At 41.1% G+C, this 13,875-nt stretch overlaps 3 protein-coding genes across 7 annotated transcripts in view; all 3 read left to right on the top strand.

Annotated features, from left to right (window-relative positions):
* Positions 1-464: 464 nt before the first annotated feature.
* On the top strand, positions 465-2,850 carry LOC108729903 (SUZ domain-containing protein 1). Its single transcript, XM_018459259.1, has 4 exons — positions 465-643; positions 1,025-1,089; positions 1,229-1,409; positions 2,340-2,850. The coding sequence occupies exons 1-4, from the start codon at positions 599-601 to the stop codon at positions 2,529-2,531; spliced, it is 483 nt and encodes a 160-aa protein (XP_018314761.1). The 5' UTR covers positions 465-598; the 3' UTR covers positions 2,532-2,850.
* A 777-nt stretch (positions 2,851-3,627) lies between these two features.
* LOC108729924 (late secretory pathway protein AVL9 homolog) lies at positions 3,628-9,110 on the top strand. Its single transcript, XM_018459300.1, has 9 exons — positions 3,628-3,928; positions 4,028-4,225; positions 4,417-4,645; positions 4,721-4,910; positions 4,994-5,525; positions 5,636-5,770; positions 5,844-6,232; positions 6,381-6,469; positions 6,775-9,110. The coding sequence occupies exons 1-9, from the start codon at positions 3,860-3,862 to the stop codon at positions 6,981-6,983; spliced, it is 2,040 nt and encodes a 679-aa protein (XP_018314802.1). The 5' UTR covers positions 3,628-3,859; the 3' UTR covers positions 6,984-9,110.
* A 1,958-nt stretch (positions 9,111-11,068) lies between these two features.
* The window catches only part of Tlk (Tousled-like kinase), a 61,279-nt gene continuing 58,472 nt past the window's right edge, over positions 11,069-13,875 (top strand). The window contains exons 1-2 of one of the 5 annotated variants that reach the window (XM_018459266.1): positions 11,069-11,365; positions 11,720-12,359. The gene's annotated coding sequence lies outside the window, so the exon portion shown is untranslated. Of the gene's footprint in view, positions 12,360-12,688; positions 13,103-13,875 lie in introns of those variants that run through there. The other 4 variants (XM_018459268.1, XM_018459264.1, XM_018459271.1 and 1 more) reach the window with 4 other exon arrangements.

Genomic DNA, 13,875 nt, shown 5'->3' with positions numbered 1-13,875 from the left:
CCGAGCCGAACCGAAAGGCGAGATCCTGCACGGATATGGGACAAATTCGTCCATCACGAAGCACGCTTATTGGTCGCCCAACGGGAGGCTCCTAGAAGTCCTATGTCGTTAACGTAGATTAACTTCATTTTTATTTTTTTCTAGTTTGAAGAATTAAGTATAAAGTTAAAGTTTATCTACAAGATTAAAGATAATCTACATTGATAGAAATAAAGTAGAGATTTTTCCAAATCCTGATCACCCCGAAAAACGTCCATTTCCGTTAACGCGCGGCTTCAGTCTCACGAATCTCCGGGTTCGCCTCGCGGCGAATTCCGAATTCTGGAGGATTCTGGAGCAGCTCCGAGCTCGTGGAATTGCTCAATGAGAGTCGAAACGTCGAAGGTTCCAATGAACCGCCAATTCCGCTTATTTGAGTACCTCGCGACGCAGGGCAGCACCGACAACGTCCCCAGATTTCGATGACTGCACGGCGGGGCGTGCTGTTCTCCAATCTCCAATTCTCCACTCCAGTCCTCGCGGTTCGCAGCACACCACAATTCGCACGCCGCACGCGAGTTACGGGAATTTCTGCGGAAATTCGCGACGCATCCGGGCCATGGACGAAGTTCTCGAGAGCTGGGAGCAGATTGAGGAGTCCGGAGTAAGACACATCCTACAATTTTGTTCTCCAAATCGGAGTGCAAGACTGAACGGTCTCGCGTTAACCTATAACCTCCTTCGAGCTCCGAAGTTTCCGTCGACGACGAGAAGACTTTCCGCGGTTTGTCGTCTCACGTTTTCTCGCTTTGGAGCATCCCGACTATCGCGCTTGTATTTTTCGTTGTTTGTACATCGTGATCCTTAATTGATAGATTGATTCACCCGAGTTAATCGTAGTACTTTATGCTGCCATAAGGACACGTTTTTTGTACGAAATTCTTTTCTTAAATTCTTTCCTTTCCACTCCCGGTCGATCTCGTTCATGGAAATTATTTATTGTTATATGATATAGAAGAGGGATGAAAATTCTGATGGCTTTTAGGCACTCGACAAAAGACTGGAGGCCCTTCGGTTGAACACAGTAGAGGAAGAAATAGAATCTTCTAGGTAGGTTTATAGGTGAACGTTTCTTGAACTCGTTTCTCCTTCATGCTTTTAAGTCATTTAAATATTTCTGAAGAAAATATTTCTGTCATTTATAATATACAATGTATAGTTCATGTGTTCAACAATGTTTTGGATATAGAACCAGTAACGATGCCAACACAAGGATGATTATATTAGGGGAAGATGGCCTTAGATCTCAATACGTACCTCCAAAACCCATGGTAAAGATATTAAAGAGACCTACTGCAGATTCGCGGGGTAGCGGCGACGGCCCGCTGAACGACGATAAACCTAAGCAACCTATTAAGTCTCTTAAACAGGTATGTAATTTAGGATGCTTACCAAGAGACACACGATGAATTTGGTTACTTTGTTACACTAGAGGTGCTTTAGGAAGAGACACAATGATACAGTATATAACATAGTGAATTACTTTATTTTTGTTTAATATTTGCAAACAAGGAGTGTTTTCCATTTAGTGACACAAACATCATTTTATCTTTTTCGACATTCAGAGAGTAACAATGATAGAACGACTTGTATCATCAAGTGGAAAGCACTCAAGGATGTAATTAATTTATTGTGTTACGCTGTCATCTGTGTCTTTTGCTGGAAAACACTCTCTATTAGTATATATTAAAGGCTGCTTTATATAATGTAAATGCATAAATCCAAGTGGAATAATATAATCAACTTTGACAATGAAACAATATATGTACCCTCTGTTAAATAACGCAATAATATCATTATTGAGTATTTAATCATTTAAAATATTTATATACATATATGCTTTTACATTTAACCTAGTTAATTTAATATATAGCACCTTTTTAGTATGTACTAGTGTAATACAATTGAATTCATTAACAGACACAGTATAATACAGTGAATTAGATCTTATAACAGTTACACTCTCTGGCCATAAGATGACAAATTTTTACCATCATTGTTAACTTTAGTAAGTTAGACTGAGTAAAGTAATATTTAGAATGAAATAGCATGTATAAAAAGAGACAGTATATACCTTTCTCTCTCGCTTTTTGTTTTGCTTTAAAATTGCTTATAGTCAGAGTCTGTTGTAGGGTCCCTCCAGTGAATCATTTCATCTTTATTTAACGTTGGTAAACAACTAGGATATAATGATTCTGTGTTATACTGTATCATCTGTGTCTCTTGCTAGAAAACATCCTTAATTTATCCATAAAACCCTGTACTGTCGAACGTAATAAGAACGCAATGGATCGTCTTAGCGGGAGCAAGAATATGCGGAAGCACGTAGGAGGATCCTGGGGGAAGAGAAGAGTCCGGAAGAGAAGACGATGCAGGAGATCAACAGAATTCAGGCAAAATCGAGCACGCCGAACGGCAATAATTTTCCTAGCAACGTCATTCGTATGCCTGCCGGTCCGGACGGTACCCGGGGCTTCAACGTACGCAGGTAGCGCGTCTTCCGATTGACTCTTTCCACCCATCTTCTTCCTCTCCTTCCTACTCGCTGCCATGGGGAAGGAGAACGGCTATGAGGCCAACGACATAGAATAACTTCGCGCTCCCAACTAGAGCGAACAAGATATTCTCGGAGCTGCGTCCTGCGAATTGCCATCATGCGTAGACGCAGCCTAGCAAGGATCGAGAGAAAATGGACTTATTCGAGTGAAAACGAAATGCCGATGTCATGCATTCTGTTGGTGCTCTCTTACGTGACAGATCGAAAAATAGAAAAAAATAGGAAAATAATTATATTTATGTTTATATATGTATATATACTTGTATGTATGTGCATGCTGGTATAATTATTTTTCTATATATTTTTTCTATATCTTTATAAAACGAAATTGCAATTCGAATGTAATGGAACGGAGGCGTGGATTTGTTGAAAATGAATTGCTTCAGTTTGTAAACTTGTACGATAACTGAAAGTATCTAACGTGGATTGTGTAATAAGTATCTTTGGACTGTGTAATAAAAGAACTCCTTGTATATACACACATATATTATACACATGTACAAGTGACAATTGTATGCGATATGTGAAACGTTTTGTTATTAAATCAAAGATACTTTTAAACAGAGATACCTTTCATTGACTTCAATTTCGATATGATAGATGTAAATGTGATATAGATGTAAAAAGAGGGAAACTATTTTACAATTTTTTATGTTGAATTGTTTAGAGAAGCGCAAATGTATGTATTTATTGAATTGTTTGTACTGATAAGTTTATAAAAAATCATGTTTCAATTACCCAAATTCTTGTGCCGTGAGGCACGCATTGTTTAAATTTCTTTGAACGATTACAACACCGAGGTGTCTTCTTGAACCTTCTTGAACAGTTATTAATTTATTAAGTCGTGACTCACGAACGTCTAGACGTGGATTGACGTGGATGTTGAATGTGAAGAACTTGCCAACTCCGAATTATATCAAAAATGAATTTACGTTACTTACTGGATAGTAGCCGTTCAACCGGTTCAACATGATAACTGATAACGTTCTACGCGTGCGTATATGATACTTCGCGCGCGCGCGCGGTGTGTGTGTGTGTGTGTGTGGTGTGTGTGCAGTGTCACAGTGTATGTACAGCACGCTCAGTCGCACATGTGCATATGCGTCATGGCGCATGTCAAATCGCATGTCCGCCACTATCAGCTCATCTGGCTCGACAGATATTTCTCGCGGTTTTGAAATGATGCTCGCGAGTTGCCCGTGGAAATAGGTATCCCAGGTCTGCCAGAAGTGCCGCGTCATTGTCACCACCGGAGCCGTAAGGATGGCGGAATCGAGCGGGCCGATTCTTCACGTCATCGTCGTCGGGTTTCACCACAAGAAAGGCTGCCAGGTAGAACGACAGGCCAGATTAACCTGCCTCCTCGTTACATCGACGCTCTGCGCGTTTCCAATCACATCCAACACGTCCTAACGTAATGTCACCTTTTAGGTTGAATATTCGTTTCCACCTTTGGTGCCTGGTGCGCCTAATGAATGTCCATTGGGATGGAAGTATCTGCCCACTCTCGCTCTGCCCGACGGTTCTCATAACTACGACGAGGACACTGTCTATTTTCACTTACCTAGTCTGAACGATCCGAAACAAACGATATATGGCATTTCATGTTTCCGCCAAATACCTGTGGAGGTATATAAAAGTATTTTTTTTGTGTTTTAATACCTAGACAGTTTTAATACTTGACATCCTATGGACATCTTGAACGTCCCTATAGGACGTAGAGATGTCTTCTGGATGTCTTTAGTTAAGACATTCCTTGAAGATCATACACAAGTATTAACTCGGAATAAATGTAAAGTAGAACGTTACTGTGCTTGCAGAAATTAAAGAATCGCACGTCCGATATAACGAGAGGTACTGTTCAAAAGTCGGTTTGCGTGCTGAGTACTTTGCCTCTATATGGACACATTCAAGTAAAAATGGCCCTGATAACGCACGCATATTTCGAAGAAGGGGATTTTAGTAAAGTGTCCTTACTGGAGGATACTTATCATCATCTTAATTCTTGTATGAGCGGCGAAAGTCAGATACCGCCGCAAATCTTTGTTGGTAATTATCGATCAATGAATTCCCGTGTTTAGTAATAATTGCCATCTGCATTATACATATATTAATTATTTACAGGTTTGTCTGCGAGAGATTTTATATTGCAATTCCGTCATAAAGTGTTGCTCTTGTTTAAATTGCTCCTGCTTGAGAAAAGGATAGTTTTTTATCAATCGCCTGTGCAGCCATTGTGCGCCACGATATTGACTCTACTGTCACTGTTCCCAGACATGATCGAACATGGTCTCCAACAAGCGGCTTGTGTGAGGTATTATGGAGATACTTTAATTTTTTTTAATAAATATATCAATATGTTAATAGTAGACTGATAAATAAAATCCTCTGCTTCAGACCATCCAGGCCGATGTCTCCGATTCCGACTTTCGATGAGGAAGAAATCTCGAATAATGTCGACGACTCCAACTTGTCATCCACTCATATCGTCAAAGACAATATATCGAACACGAGTCACGAGCAGTGCAACGATAACAGCAATAGAAACTCCTTGTGCATTAACGACAACAAAACTATAGAGTCGATGGAGGGCAAATGCTTGGACGGGTTGCAGCATGTAACTTTACAGAAGAATAACAACGACAATGAAAATCTGAATATGAAAGTTATCGAGATAGAATCGGCACAAGAATGTACCGAATCTTACCTGGAGGAAAGCAATTCTAAATATTCGCCAAAGCCAAACGATAATGTACACAGGGTACACAGTGTGAACGCTATCACACTAAGCACTGGTGACACAGATAATAGTTTACCTCGTGACACGAGTAGCGATGCGCTTTCTGACGCGAGATTGACGAATAACATCACGCAAATCGCGCACATTAATCCAGAGTTATGCGGCCTACCTTTGGAGTTATTTACGAAGGTAATGATACATGATGTATTCACTACGGATATATCATTCCACGTTTTGCAAAAATTTTGCATATTGCATTTCGAACATTTTATATATTGTAAAATATGTAATTGTTCTAGGGATATCTCTGCTTACCTTATCTATCTTTGCCCTATTTGGATCTCTTGGGGGACGTTAATGTTAGAGGATACATAGTAGGTGCTACAAATGTACTGTTTAAGCAAAAAAAGCAGCTCATCGATGTGCTAATCGAGGTAATCTAAATAATGTTAAACGTATATTCAAATATAAATGATTTGATTTATAATCGCTTACTCTTTACAAAAGGTTGAAAATACGCGGATAGAGGCGACCGATCCAGAGCTGAGGCGGCAGCTGCATCTCACCACGGAGGACTTGAGATTCGCCGATTACGTCGTAAGGCACGTAGCCGAGCCTCGGAAGGATATTTTTCTGGACGGGGTGGGATGGGAGGGCGGCGACGAATGGATCAGAACACAGTTCCGGGTGTATCTGTTGAGCATGCTGCGTACTTCCATGCAACAGGATACTCGTCAGTCGGATCATTACAACGCAGCATTCATGTCCGCGTGGCGCACTACAAATAATTACAAAACGTGGTACAATACGAGCAAATCAGAGATACACAATATAGAACCTGGGCACCCATTCGCTGGTCAGCTGTCGGTACAAGATATGAAATTACGGTTATCACAGTAAGTAAATTTCATATATGAAATATAAATTTATAGTGCAAAGGAAAAAAAAATAGAACGAATTCAATCCATTGTTTTTCCCACTTCACTATATTTAATTTTAATTAAGAGTATAGTATTTAAGAAAATAAAAACCTCGTTGTTTTAGCACGATGCAAAATACAGAAAGCGGCAGAAAGTTGAATCAGGCAATGGCAACGACTGGACGCGCAGTGGCCACCACTGGAAAAGCCGTGGGTAAGGTTGCATAATTTATTTATTTAAATGTAAGCCGGATAATAGAGCATTTAAGTGTATTGCCAATTTCTGAATACGAATATTTCGTAAATTGCATATTAATACGTGTTTAAAAAATATACGTATTTCTTTAGATTTATTATGTTCTATATTTACATGTACAGGTTTGAATCTAATTATATAAAAAAAATCGTAGTTGGGAATATTAAATCAGATGTTCAAGTTAATTTCGCTTAACGTCTGATGCGATCAAATTCGCGTGTGTACGCATAGAAATATTATTCTTGGATCTAACAATTTACAAGGGGGAGCACTGTCGCAAGCGAAAGGGGCATTCTCAAACTGGTGGACCACGCTAACGACAGTTCAACCGGTCGATGAAGCAAAGATTGATAATCAAACGACAAACAACCATCACACAGTATCCAGCGTCATAGACAAAGAGTCTGTCGAAGACGAGGAGATGAATATCTCTACTACTAATAACGCGGACTTTACCGTAGATCTTGATTAATATGGAAACGAAAAAAGGATGGCGAGTGATCGAAGTTAAAAATGTAAAAGTCGGACAAAGTTGTTTGGTAAAGATACGTAAAAACTGAAACAAAGGATTTCTTGCAAGACTCGTGCTTGTTAAACGATCGAACTTTTCAAAGCACTTTAGTTTCAGCGAGAGAAAGTATAAAGTACGAAATTAAAATTGCGTACGTACAACAATACGTACTATATTAATGTGATATGCAGTTTCGCAAAGAGATTTTTTTTAAGCTGTCGGGCAAATTCTAGAAGCTAAGCCGATATATTGCTGATTTAAGTACAAGTTTTTGTAATTTTCGCTGAATATTGTATATATAATTTCTATATGGTTTATACACGTAAGATATGTGATATAATTTCGTTACAAAAAGACACGCAAATGTCGCAAGTGGTTTTTTATTCTACTTTTTCAATGTGTTGCACGTAATTAAGCGACGCTCGAAAAATTCATCAACTTTAAACCTTAAATAATAGAGAAAGCATTTTTTTTATCACAAATCTTACCTATTCTTACGAGGGCTATTCTACACATATCTATATTACGTACAGTAACATCGTTTCGTTTATACATAGAGATATTCTCGCTTAAGAAGTACCTGTATCCTCTTTGTACATAAAAAGTAGTGCAGAATACACGTACATCGCGATTGTCATGATGATTTCTCGCCCGAGCTTTGTGTATTATTTCGAGTCGACGAGATCTTTAGTCTCATTTATTGCTTGGACTGGAAGAGTACATTCTTTTAGACGCGTCAAAGAAACACGAGAAAGAGTGGCATGCTTGATATACGTCACAACGTGCGTTATCGATCGTGGTAAATTTCTATCTAGCAGGGTTTCAGTATTTTGTACTGTCGTGAATAGTGGATTACATGTAGAGGATGGGCGGAAAGTTCGGAAACTGGGACAGCCGATATCCGACAAGACATAAACATTGTACATTGTTCCATAATTCATTTCACTAAGGCTAATCCTGTTATTGACAATATTGCTACCTCCATTTATTGTCGAGATTACACCGTACGATTAGTTCTGTGTATTACATGACGATCCCTTGTAATTCGATAGATCGGTAATGAAAGATCTAAATCATGATAGATAGTTGTTAAATCGATTGTATCCTTATATCCGTCGGAATAAATTGTTAGTTTTACCATCAAGATCGTGGACGATCATTCGTGGAATGAAGAGCTGCCGTTAATCGTAGCAGAAATTACGATTCAATTAAGCTTAGAGCACACGTGTAGATCATTTATAGCGTTATTAGCGTAGACATTACGATAACATACGTATATCTGATTAAGGTAAGGTTTTCTTCGCCACGATATTTGTAGTTACATGAAGAATGTTTACGTAGTAGTATTATTACTTTACGATTCCCCCCTTTGTAGAGCTTAATCGTACTTAATACTCGTCCTATTTGTTTTTGTTTTTTTATTAAGCGAGTGAATCTCAAACGGCCACATTTGGCGCTGAATGATGACTTTTGTTGCAGATGTGAAGTCGATCTGTTAAATTTTATCTTAAGCTGTTATTTAATAGAAAGATGTACGTAAGAATTGTGCGATCTGTTTATTTTGAAAGCGATCGAGAGAATATCTAATCTCACAATTTTATCTCATTTAAATCTGTGCTCGAACACACATACCTATTATTTTTTTTCCCCTTTCTCTTTCCTAGAATAAACAGTTCGCACGCTAGTCTAGTTTATTTAATTTATTATAAATGCATCTTTGTGATATTTAGTTTAATCTACAACTCGAATTCTCCGAAGATTCGGTTTTGAGGTACGTCTTTATTTACGTAAGTAAGATGTGCCAAATGTGGAACGTGTACATTTTAAGAGGAAATATCGATGTACGAAATGTATTTTGCAATTAAGCGGCGCGATGCAAAACGATCAAGCTGCTAATAAACAAAATCGTCACTGTGAACGTTTAATAATTTTATTGAACGTTTAATAAAATGACCGTCTTCGGTAAATGTCGGTTTTCTCAATTGCCATTAAAGAACAATTGCGAATTTTCTGCGAATGACTTGGACGATAACATTATGTGGACGATGAATTTTGCTTCGCGCTCTCTTTAAGATTATCGTATAGAAAAGGTAGTCACACTTTGTACGTAGACGTTTTTAATTAAAATTTTTATTTATAACACGTGTACATACATTTTATTTATTACAAGGTATATTTTGTAGCGACGTCTTTTTTTCACAAAACTGTAGAATACTTTAATACTTCATAATCTCATTAAGATTTTCTCTTTACGATAGAAAATTATACATGAAGGCGCGCGTGCTCTTGTATCTATGTATCAAAAACACGAATTCTAGTTGATTTATCAGCGATCGAAACAAAGATGTTAGAAAAAGAATAATTCGGCGAAGAATAATCCGCACAGCTTTAGATGTTATATTATCGCGAGGGGAAGTTATTTAAGAACCTCCCTCTCCATCCCACACCAAGTTGAATATAATTGAATATGTTTTCTATATTTATAAAACGCGAGTTTGTACAGCTTACGAAAAAAAATGTAAGAAGTCGGAGCGTCACACGATCTGGGAAACGACTTATTATACTGTAATTGTATCCTATGACTGTAGTACCAACATTCGCCAAAATATTAAGAAATAATATATCTAATTCTGAAAGTGTGTTTTTAGGTGGAGTCCTTCTTGTACGACGAATTATCGTTAATGTTAATTGTGTATTTCTATCAATGTAGAGGTCTGTCCTTTTCAAAGAATAGTTTTGAATGCTTAACTTACTTTTTAGCGTCTTCTAGTTCTAAGAACTAGATAAAGAGTAGATTATAAATTGAAATTGATGTTTATCTAAGGTCTGTCCTTTTTAAAAAATATTCTGAATGTTAACTTCTTATCCTCTTTTAATTTTAAGAATTAGAAGAAGATAAAGAGTAGATTAAAATTGAGATAGAATCTAAATTCTATTAATCTAAATTCTGTATATTTTCGAAAGAAGTTTTAAATGATGTTTAAGTTACTCTTTATTTTTTCTAATTTTAAGAACTAGAAAAAGATAAAGAGTAGATTATAAATTGAAATTAAAATCAATCTAAGGTTTACTTTTTTTAGAAGAATATTCTAAAAAAGGTGTACATTGATATAATAAGTTAAAATGTAACAAACTACAATATATTTGTTTTCGTTCAGAACATTTTTCAAGAAAGAATAGACCTTGAATTATTTTTAATTTAATTTACTCTTTATCGTTTTTTCTAATTCAAGGAACTAGGAGATAAAAAGTAAATTAAACCGAAATTAAAGTTAATCAACATTGGTAGAAATAATAGATATTTGTTTTTTTTATTGTATTGAGATGCGATACAGTAAAGATTTTTTAATTGCCGATAATTTATACTCGCATTTACGCGTTTGTGTCTGAATTCTTATTCAATTATTGAATATTTTTTCAATAATTAGGCGAAACCGGTGTGAACGTGACCTTAAAATCATGCCGCACCGCACAGCGGATTGAGCGGATACGGCACGGTGATGGTACGGGAACGGGACGGCTAGTAGGGAAACGAAAGCGAGAACCGGGGATAATCTCGCCGCGAGCCGTGACTGGTCGGCCGATGCGCCGCCGAATAAACATCGTAGCTCACCGATAATAGCCGAAGCGCCGTAAGGTGCCGCTCGGCTCGACTTGCGGGAGCGAGACACAGCGAGACAGAGGAGGCCGTGCGAACGCCATGGTGTGTGACTGGCAACGTCACTGTCGTCGTCGTCGTTGCCGTCGCCGCCGTCGTCACTCTTAAAATTCCGCGTTGTCGTCGAAAGTGGTGCAGCCAAAAACAAAAACAGTCGTGACGGTCCGCGTTATCCTCGGAGGCGTCGCGTACGGGGTTGGTCGCGTGCGCGCGAATTCGACCGCGAGATCTCGCTCACGATTCACGAGAGCGCGTGCGAGTGAGAGAGAGAGAGAGAGAAAGAGAGAGAGAGAGAGAGAGAAAAGAAGGAGAAGAGAGGAAAACATATATATGTAAAGGCCGTGAGGGACGCGGCGCCGCGTCTTCCTTTCTTTTTTCTTTTTTTTTTTAAAGTCCCGTGGTGTGCTCCGCGCGCGCGCGCGCGCGTCCTCCGCGGAACCACCGTGTCGTCGTCTCGTCGCCGCTCCGCTCCGTTCCGCTCCGCTCCGCTCCGCGCCGTTGACGCGCGCGGTGTGTAGTGCATAGTGTGTACACGTACGAGGCTGCGTGCGCGCGCGCGTCCGCTCGCGCGGTTACGTAGTGTGCGTATGTGTGTGTGTGTGCGTCTGTGTGTGTGCAGCGGAGAGTGCCTCCGTGTTTGCGCTTCTGTGTATCGAGAAGAGAGCGCGTTACGGTTCCTACCGAGGTGAGCTTTTTAGTACGAATACTGTCGGGCTAGCGAGCGAGAGTGCGGCCGACGCGAGACGCGCGCGCGTTTACCGGCATCCTAGGATTTCCGCTTCTTCCGCGCTTCGTGTCATCGTGTTTTTCTCGTGTATCGTACTCGTCGTCGTCGTCGTGTCGTGTGATCGTGTACCAGTCCCCCGGTCCCCACCCCCGCCGTCTGTCAGTGTCGCAGTTAACGACCCGGTGCATCGTGACCGCGGTCCGCGGTGAGTCGCGGCCTCTCCGGGTTGCTCGCGGTGGTCCCCGTCGCAAAAGAGTACGCCATGCGAGAGAGGGATAAATCGGTGACTGGCAGGCGGCGGCCATCTTCCAGATGAGTTTTTCCTCCTTTCTTCCGATAAACGAAGCGCGCTATGCCGTGAAAGAGAAGGACAGCGAAGACGAGAGATCGTGAGAGAGACAGAGAGAGAGAGAGAGAGAGAGAGAGCGCGCGCGAGCGCGACCCCACCTTGATTGACAGAGAACGAGAGAGGAGGACGAAGGTGCGAGAGGGAAGGAAATTTGTTCGCGTCTATCATATATGCGACGAGAGATGCGGTGAACGGCGCGTGCTGCTCGGCGGAGTCACGAAATTTCACGAGCGCGTGTCGCCGCTTCGACCAGGCCTTCGCCTCTCCGTCTGTGAGTGTGAGAAAGAAGAAACGGCCGATCGTGCGAGCGAGAGAGAGAGAGAGAGAGACAGCAGACGTATTAGGAAGTGCTGCCTTGCCGCGCGTGTACGAGAAAGAGAGAGAGAGAGTGTGTGGCGCACCGCGTGCGGGGGAAGAAAACGGAAGCAGCGGTGCTGAGTGAAAAGAACACGGAGAGGCCTGACCCCCTATCGCCGCGCGTTTACTTCGTAATCGCGTCGTTTTCGCGAGAACGCGAGAGACCGGCGGCCGGGACGAAGGAAGAGCGAAGAACAGGAGTACATAAAAGGAGTCGAAGGAAAAAAGAAAGAAAGAAAGAAACAAGTAAGTCGCGCCGCACGTTCGCCGGGGGACGATCGTGTCTCCGCGTCTGTACTTCGGATCTCTCGACGAGTGCGGTTTAGTTTGGAGAGCGGTGAATCGATTTACTCGCCGTGTGTAACCTCCAAGTCTCCGGCTGGACGTCGCGAGAAGACTGGGAGGCGGCCGCGGGAGAGAAGAGGGAGGGACGAAGGGTGGAAAAGGAGGCAGGCCTCGACGACCCGAGCCATCGCCTTGTCGTCGCCGTCGCCGTTGTTGTCGCCGCCTTGCTTCGTCTCGTCTCGCCTCGCCTCGCCTCGCCTCGCCTCGCCTCGCCTCGCCTCGGCTCTCTCGCGCGTCTATCACGCAAACTTGAGCCGTTTTTCGAGAGCGGGTTCAAGCCTGTCGGGGATACTAAGCGCGCGCGGAGCTAATCGCAGCCGATAATTCACGCTCGCGCCGCGGATCAGCGGATGTCGATTCGCAGGGCGGATCGCATTGCAGGCAGGTTGGATTCGCGAAGGATCGGATCGATCGGTGGGATTAAACGGCCGGTCGTCGCCGACCGTGTCTCCGCTGTCTCGATCAATTTGCTCTCTCACTCTCTTTAGTCAAAGCCGGCGCCTACGCGGTCGGTATTGTTGCGCTGTAATTTTGTCGACACCGATATCGGAGCCAATAGGCCTGGCTCTTTTTCAGTTGGAACTTCTCGTACGTTTCATCTTTTCTCTTTTTTTCTTCCTCTTCAACGTGGAGAATCTTGCAAGGTTAGCTGCTAAAAAGAACAGGGGGATTGATTGCGTATCTTGAAACAAGATAGAAATTAACAAAGTGAGCAAATTCACTAGATGTTTATCAACGAAATCATATGTCCGCGGTACTTGAAATCTGAATAGTTTTCGCACTAGATAGAGATAAATATATATTGGAGCATTGAAGAAGATCAGAGGATACTCTAAATTAAAGAATAAACATTGAGCCAGTTTGAAAAAGAGCAGCTCAATTTTTAATCTTTAAGAGTGAGATTCACTCTAAACCGGCGTCTTTCATAGTCTAATCATAGTCGATTAATTTCGTCACATTCGTTTGCGATTAGTTATGTCTTACGACTTGGAGCTTAAAGCTTAAAATTTACGCTTTAAAATCTCATTATAGACGCTGTTTAAAGATTTTAGAGAATACCGAGTGCAAAAGAATAGACTTTAAAAATATTCTAGCGAATGTTTGCTCACTTTTGTAATTTTCACCTCATTTCAAAATATACATTCGATTCTCAGATCTAATAAAAAGCAAAGCGCTACGAACCGTGACAATAAGACGCGATTCACGCGAAAAAAAAAGACGATCATATCGTATAACCGACATTACTTCGTTCATTATTCTTCGTATGATTCAATATAACTGCGACGTAATTCGAGATAGAGGAAAGGAGTTCTAATTATCGGCGATCAACGCCATCTTCAAGATTTCGGAAGAGAACCCTTGTTGCTCGATTTAAGCGACTTTTCTATTTCTATATTATGTCCAGGCACGCGATAGA

This window comes from Mycetomoellerius zeteki, unplaced genomic scaffold (genome assembly GCF_001594055.1).
Source record: "Mycetomoellerius zeteki isolate Tzet28-1 unplaced genomic scaffold, Tzet1.0 scaffold81, whole genome shotgun sequence".
In the NCBI taxonomy this organism is placed as follows: Eukaryota; Metazoa; Arthropoda; class Insecta; order Hymenoptera; family Formicidae; genus Mycetomoellerius; species Mycetomoellerius zeteki.
Note: the sequence above shows the minus strand (reverse complement) of the source record. Positions and strands in the feature narration are given on the sequence as shown.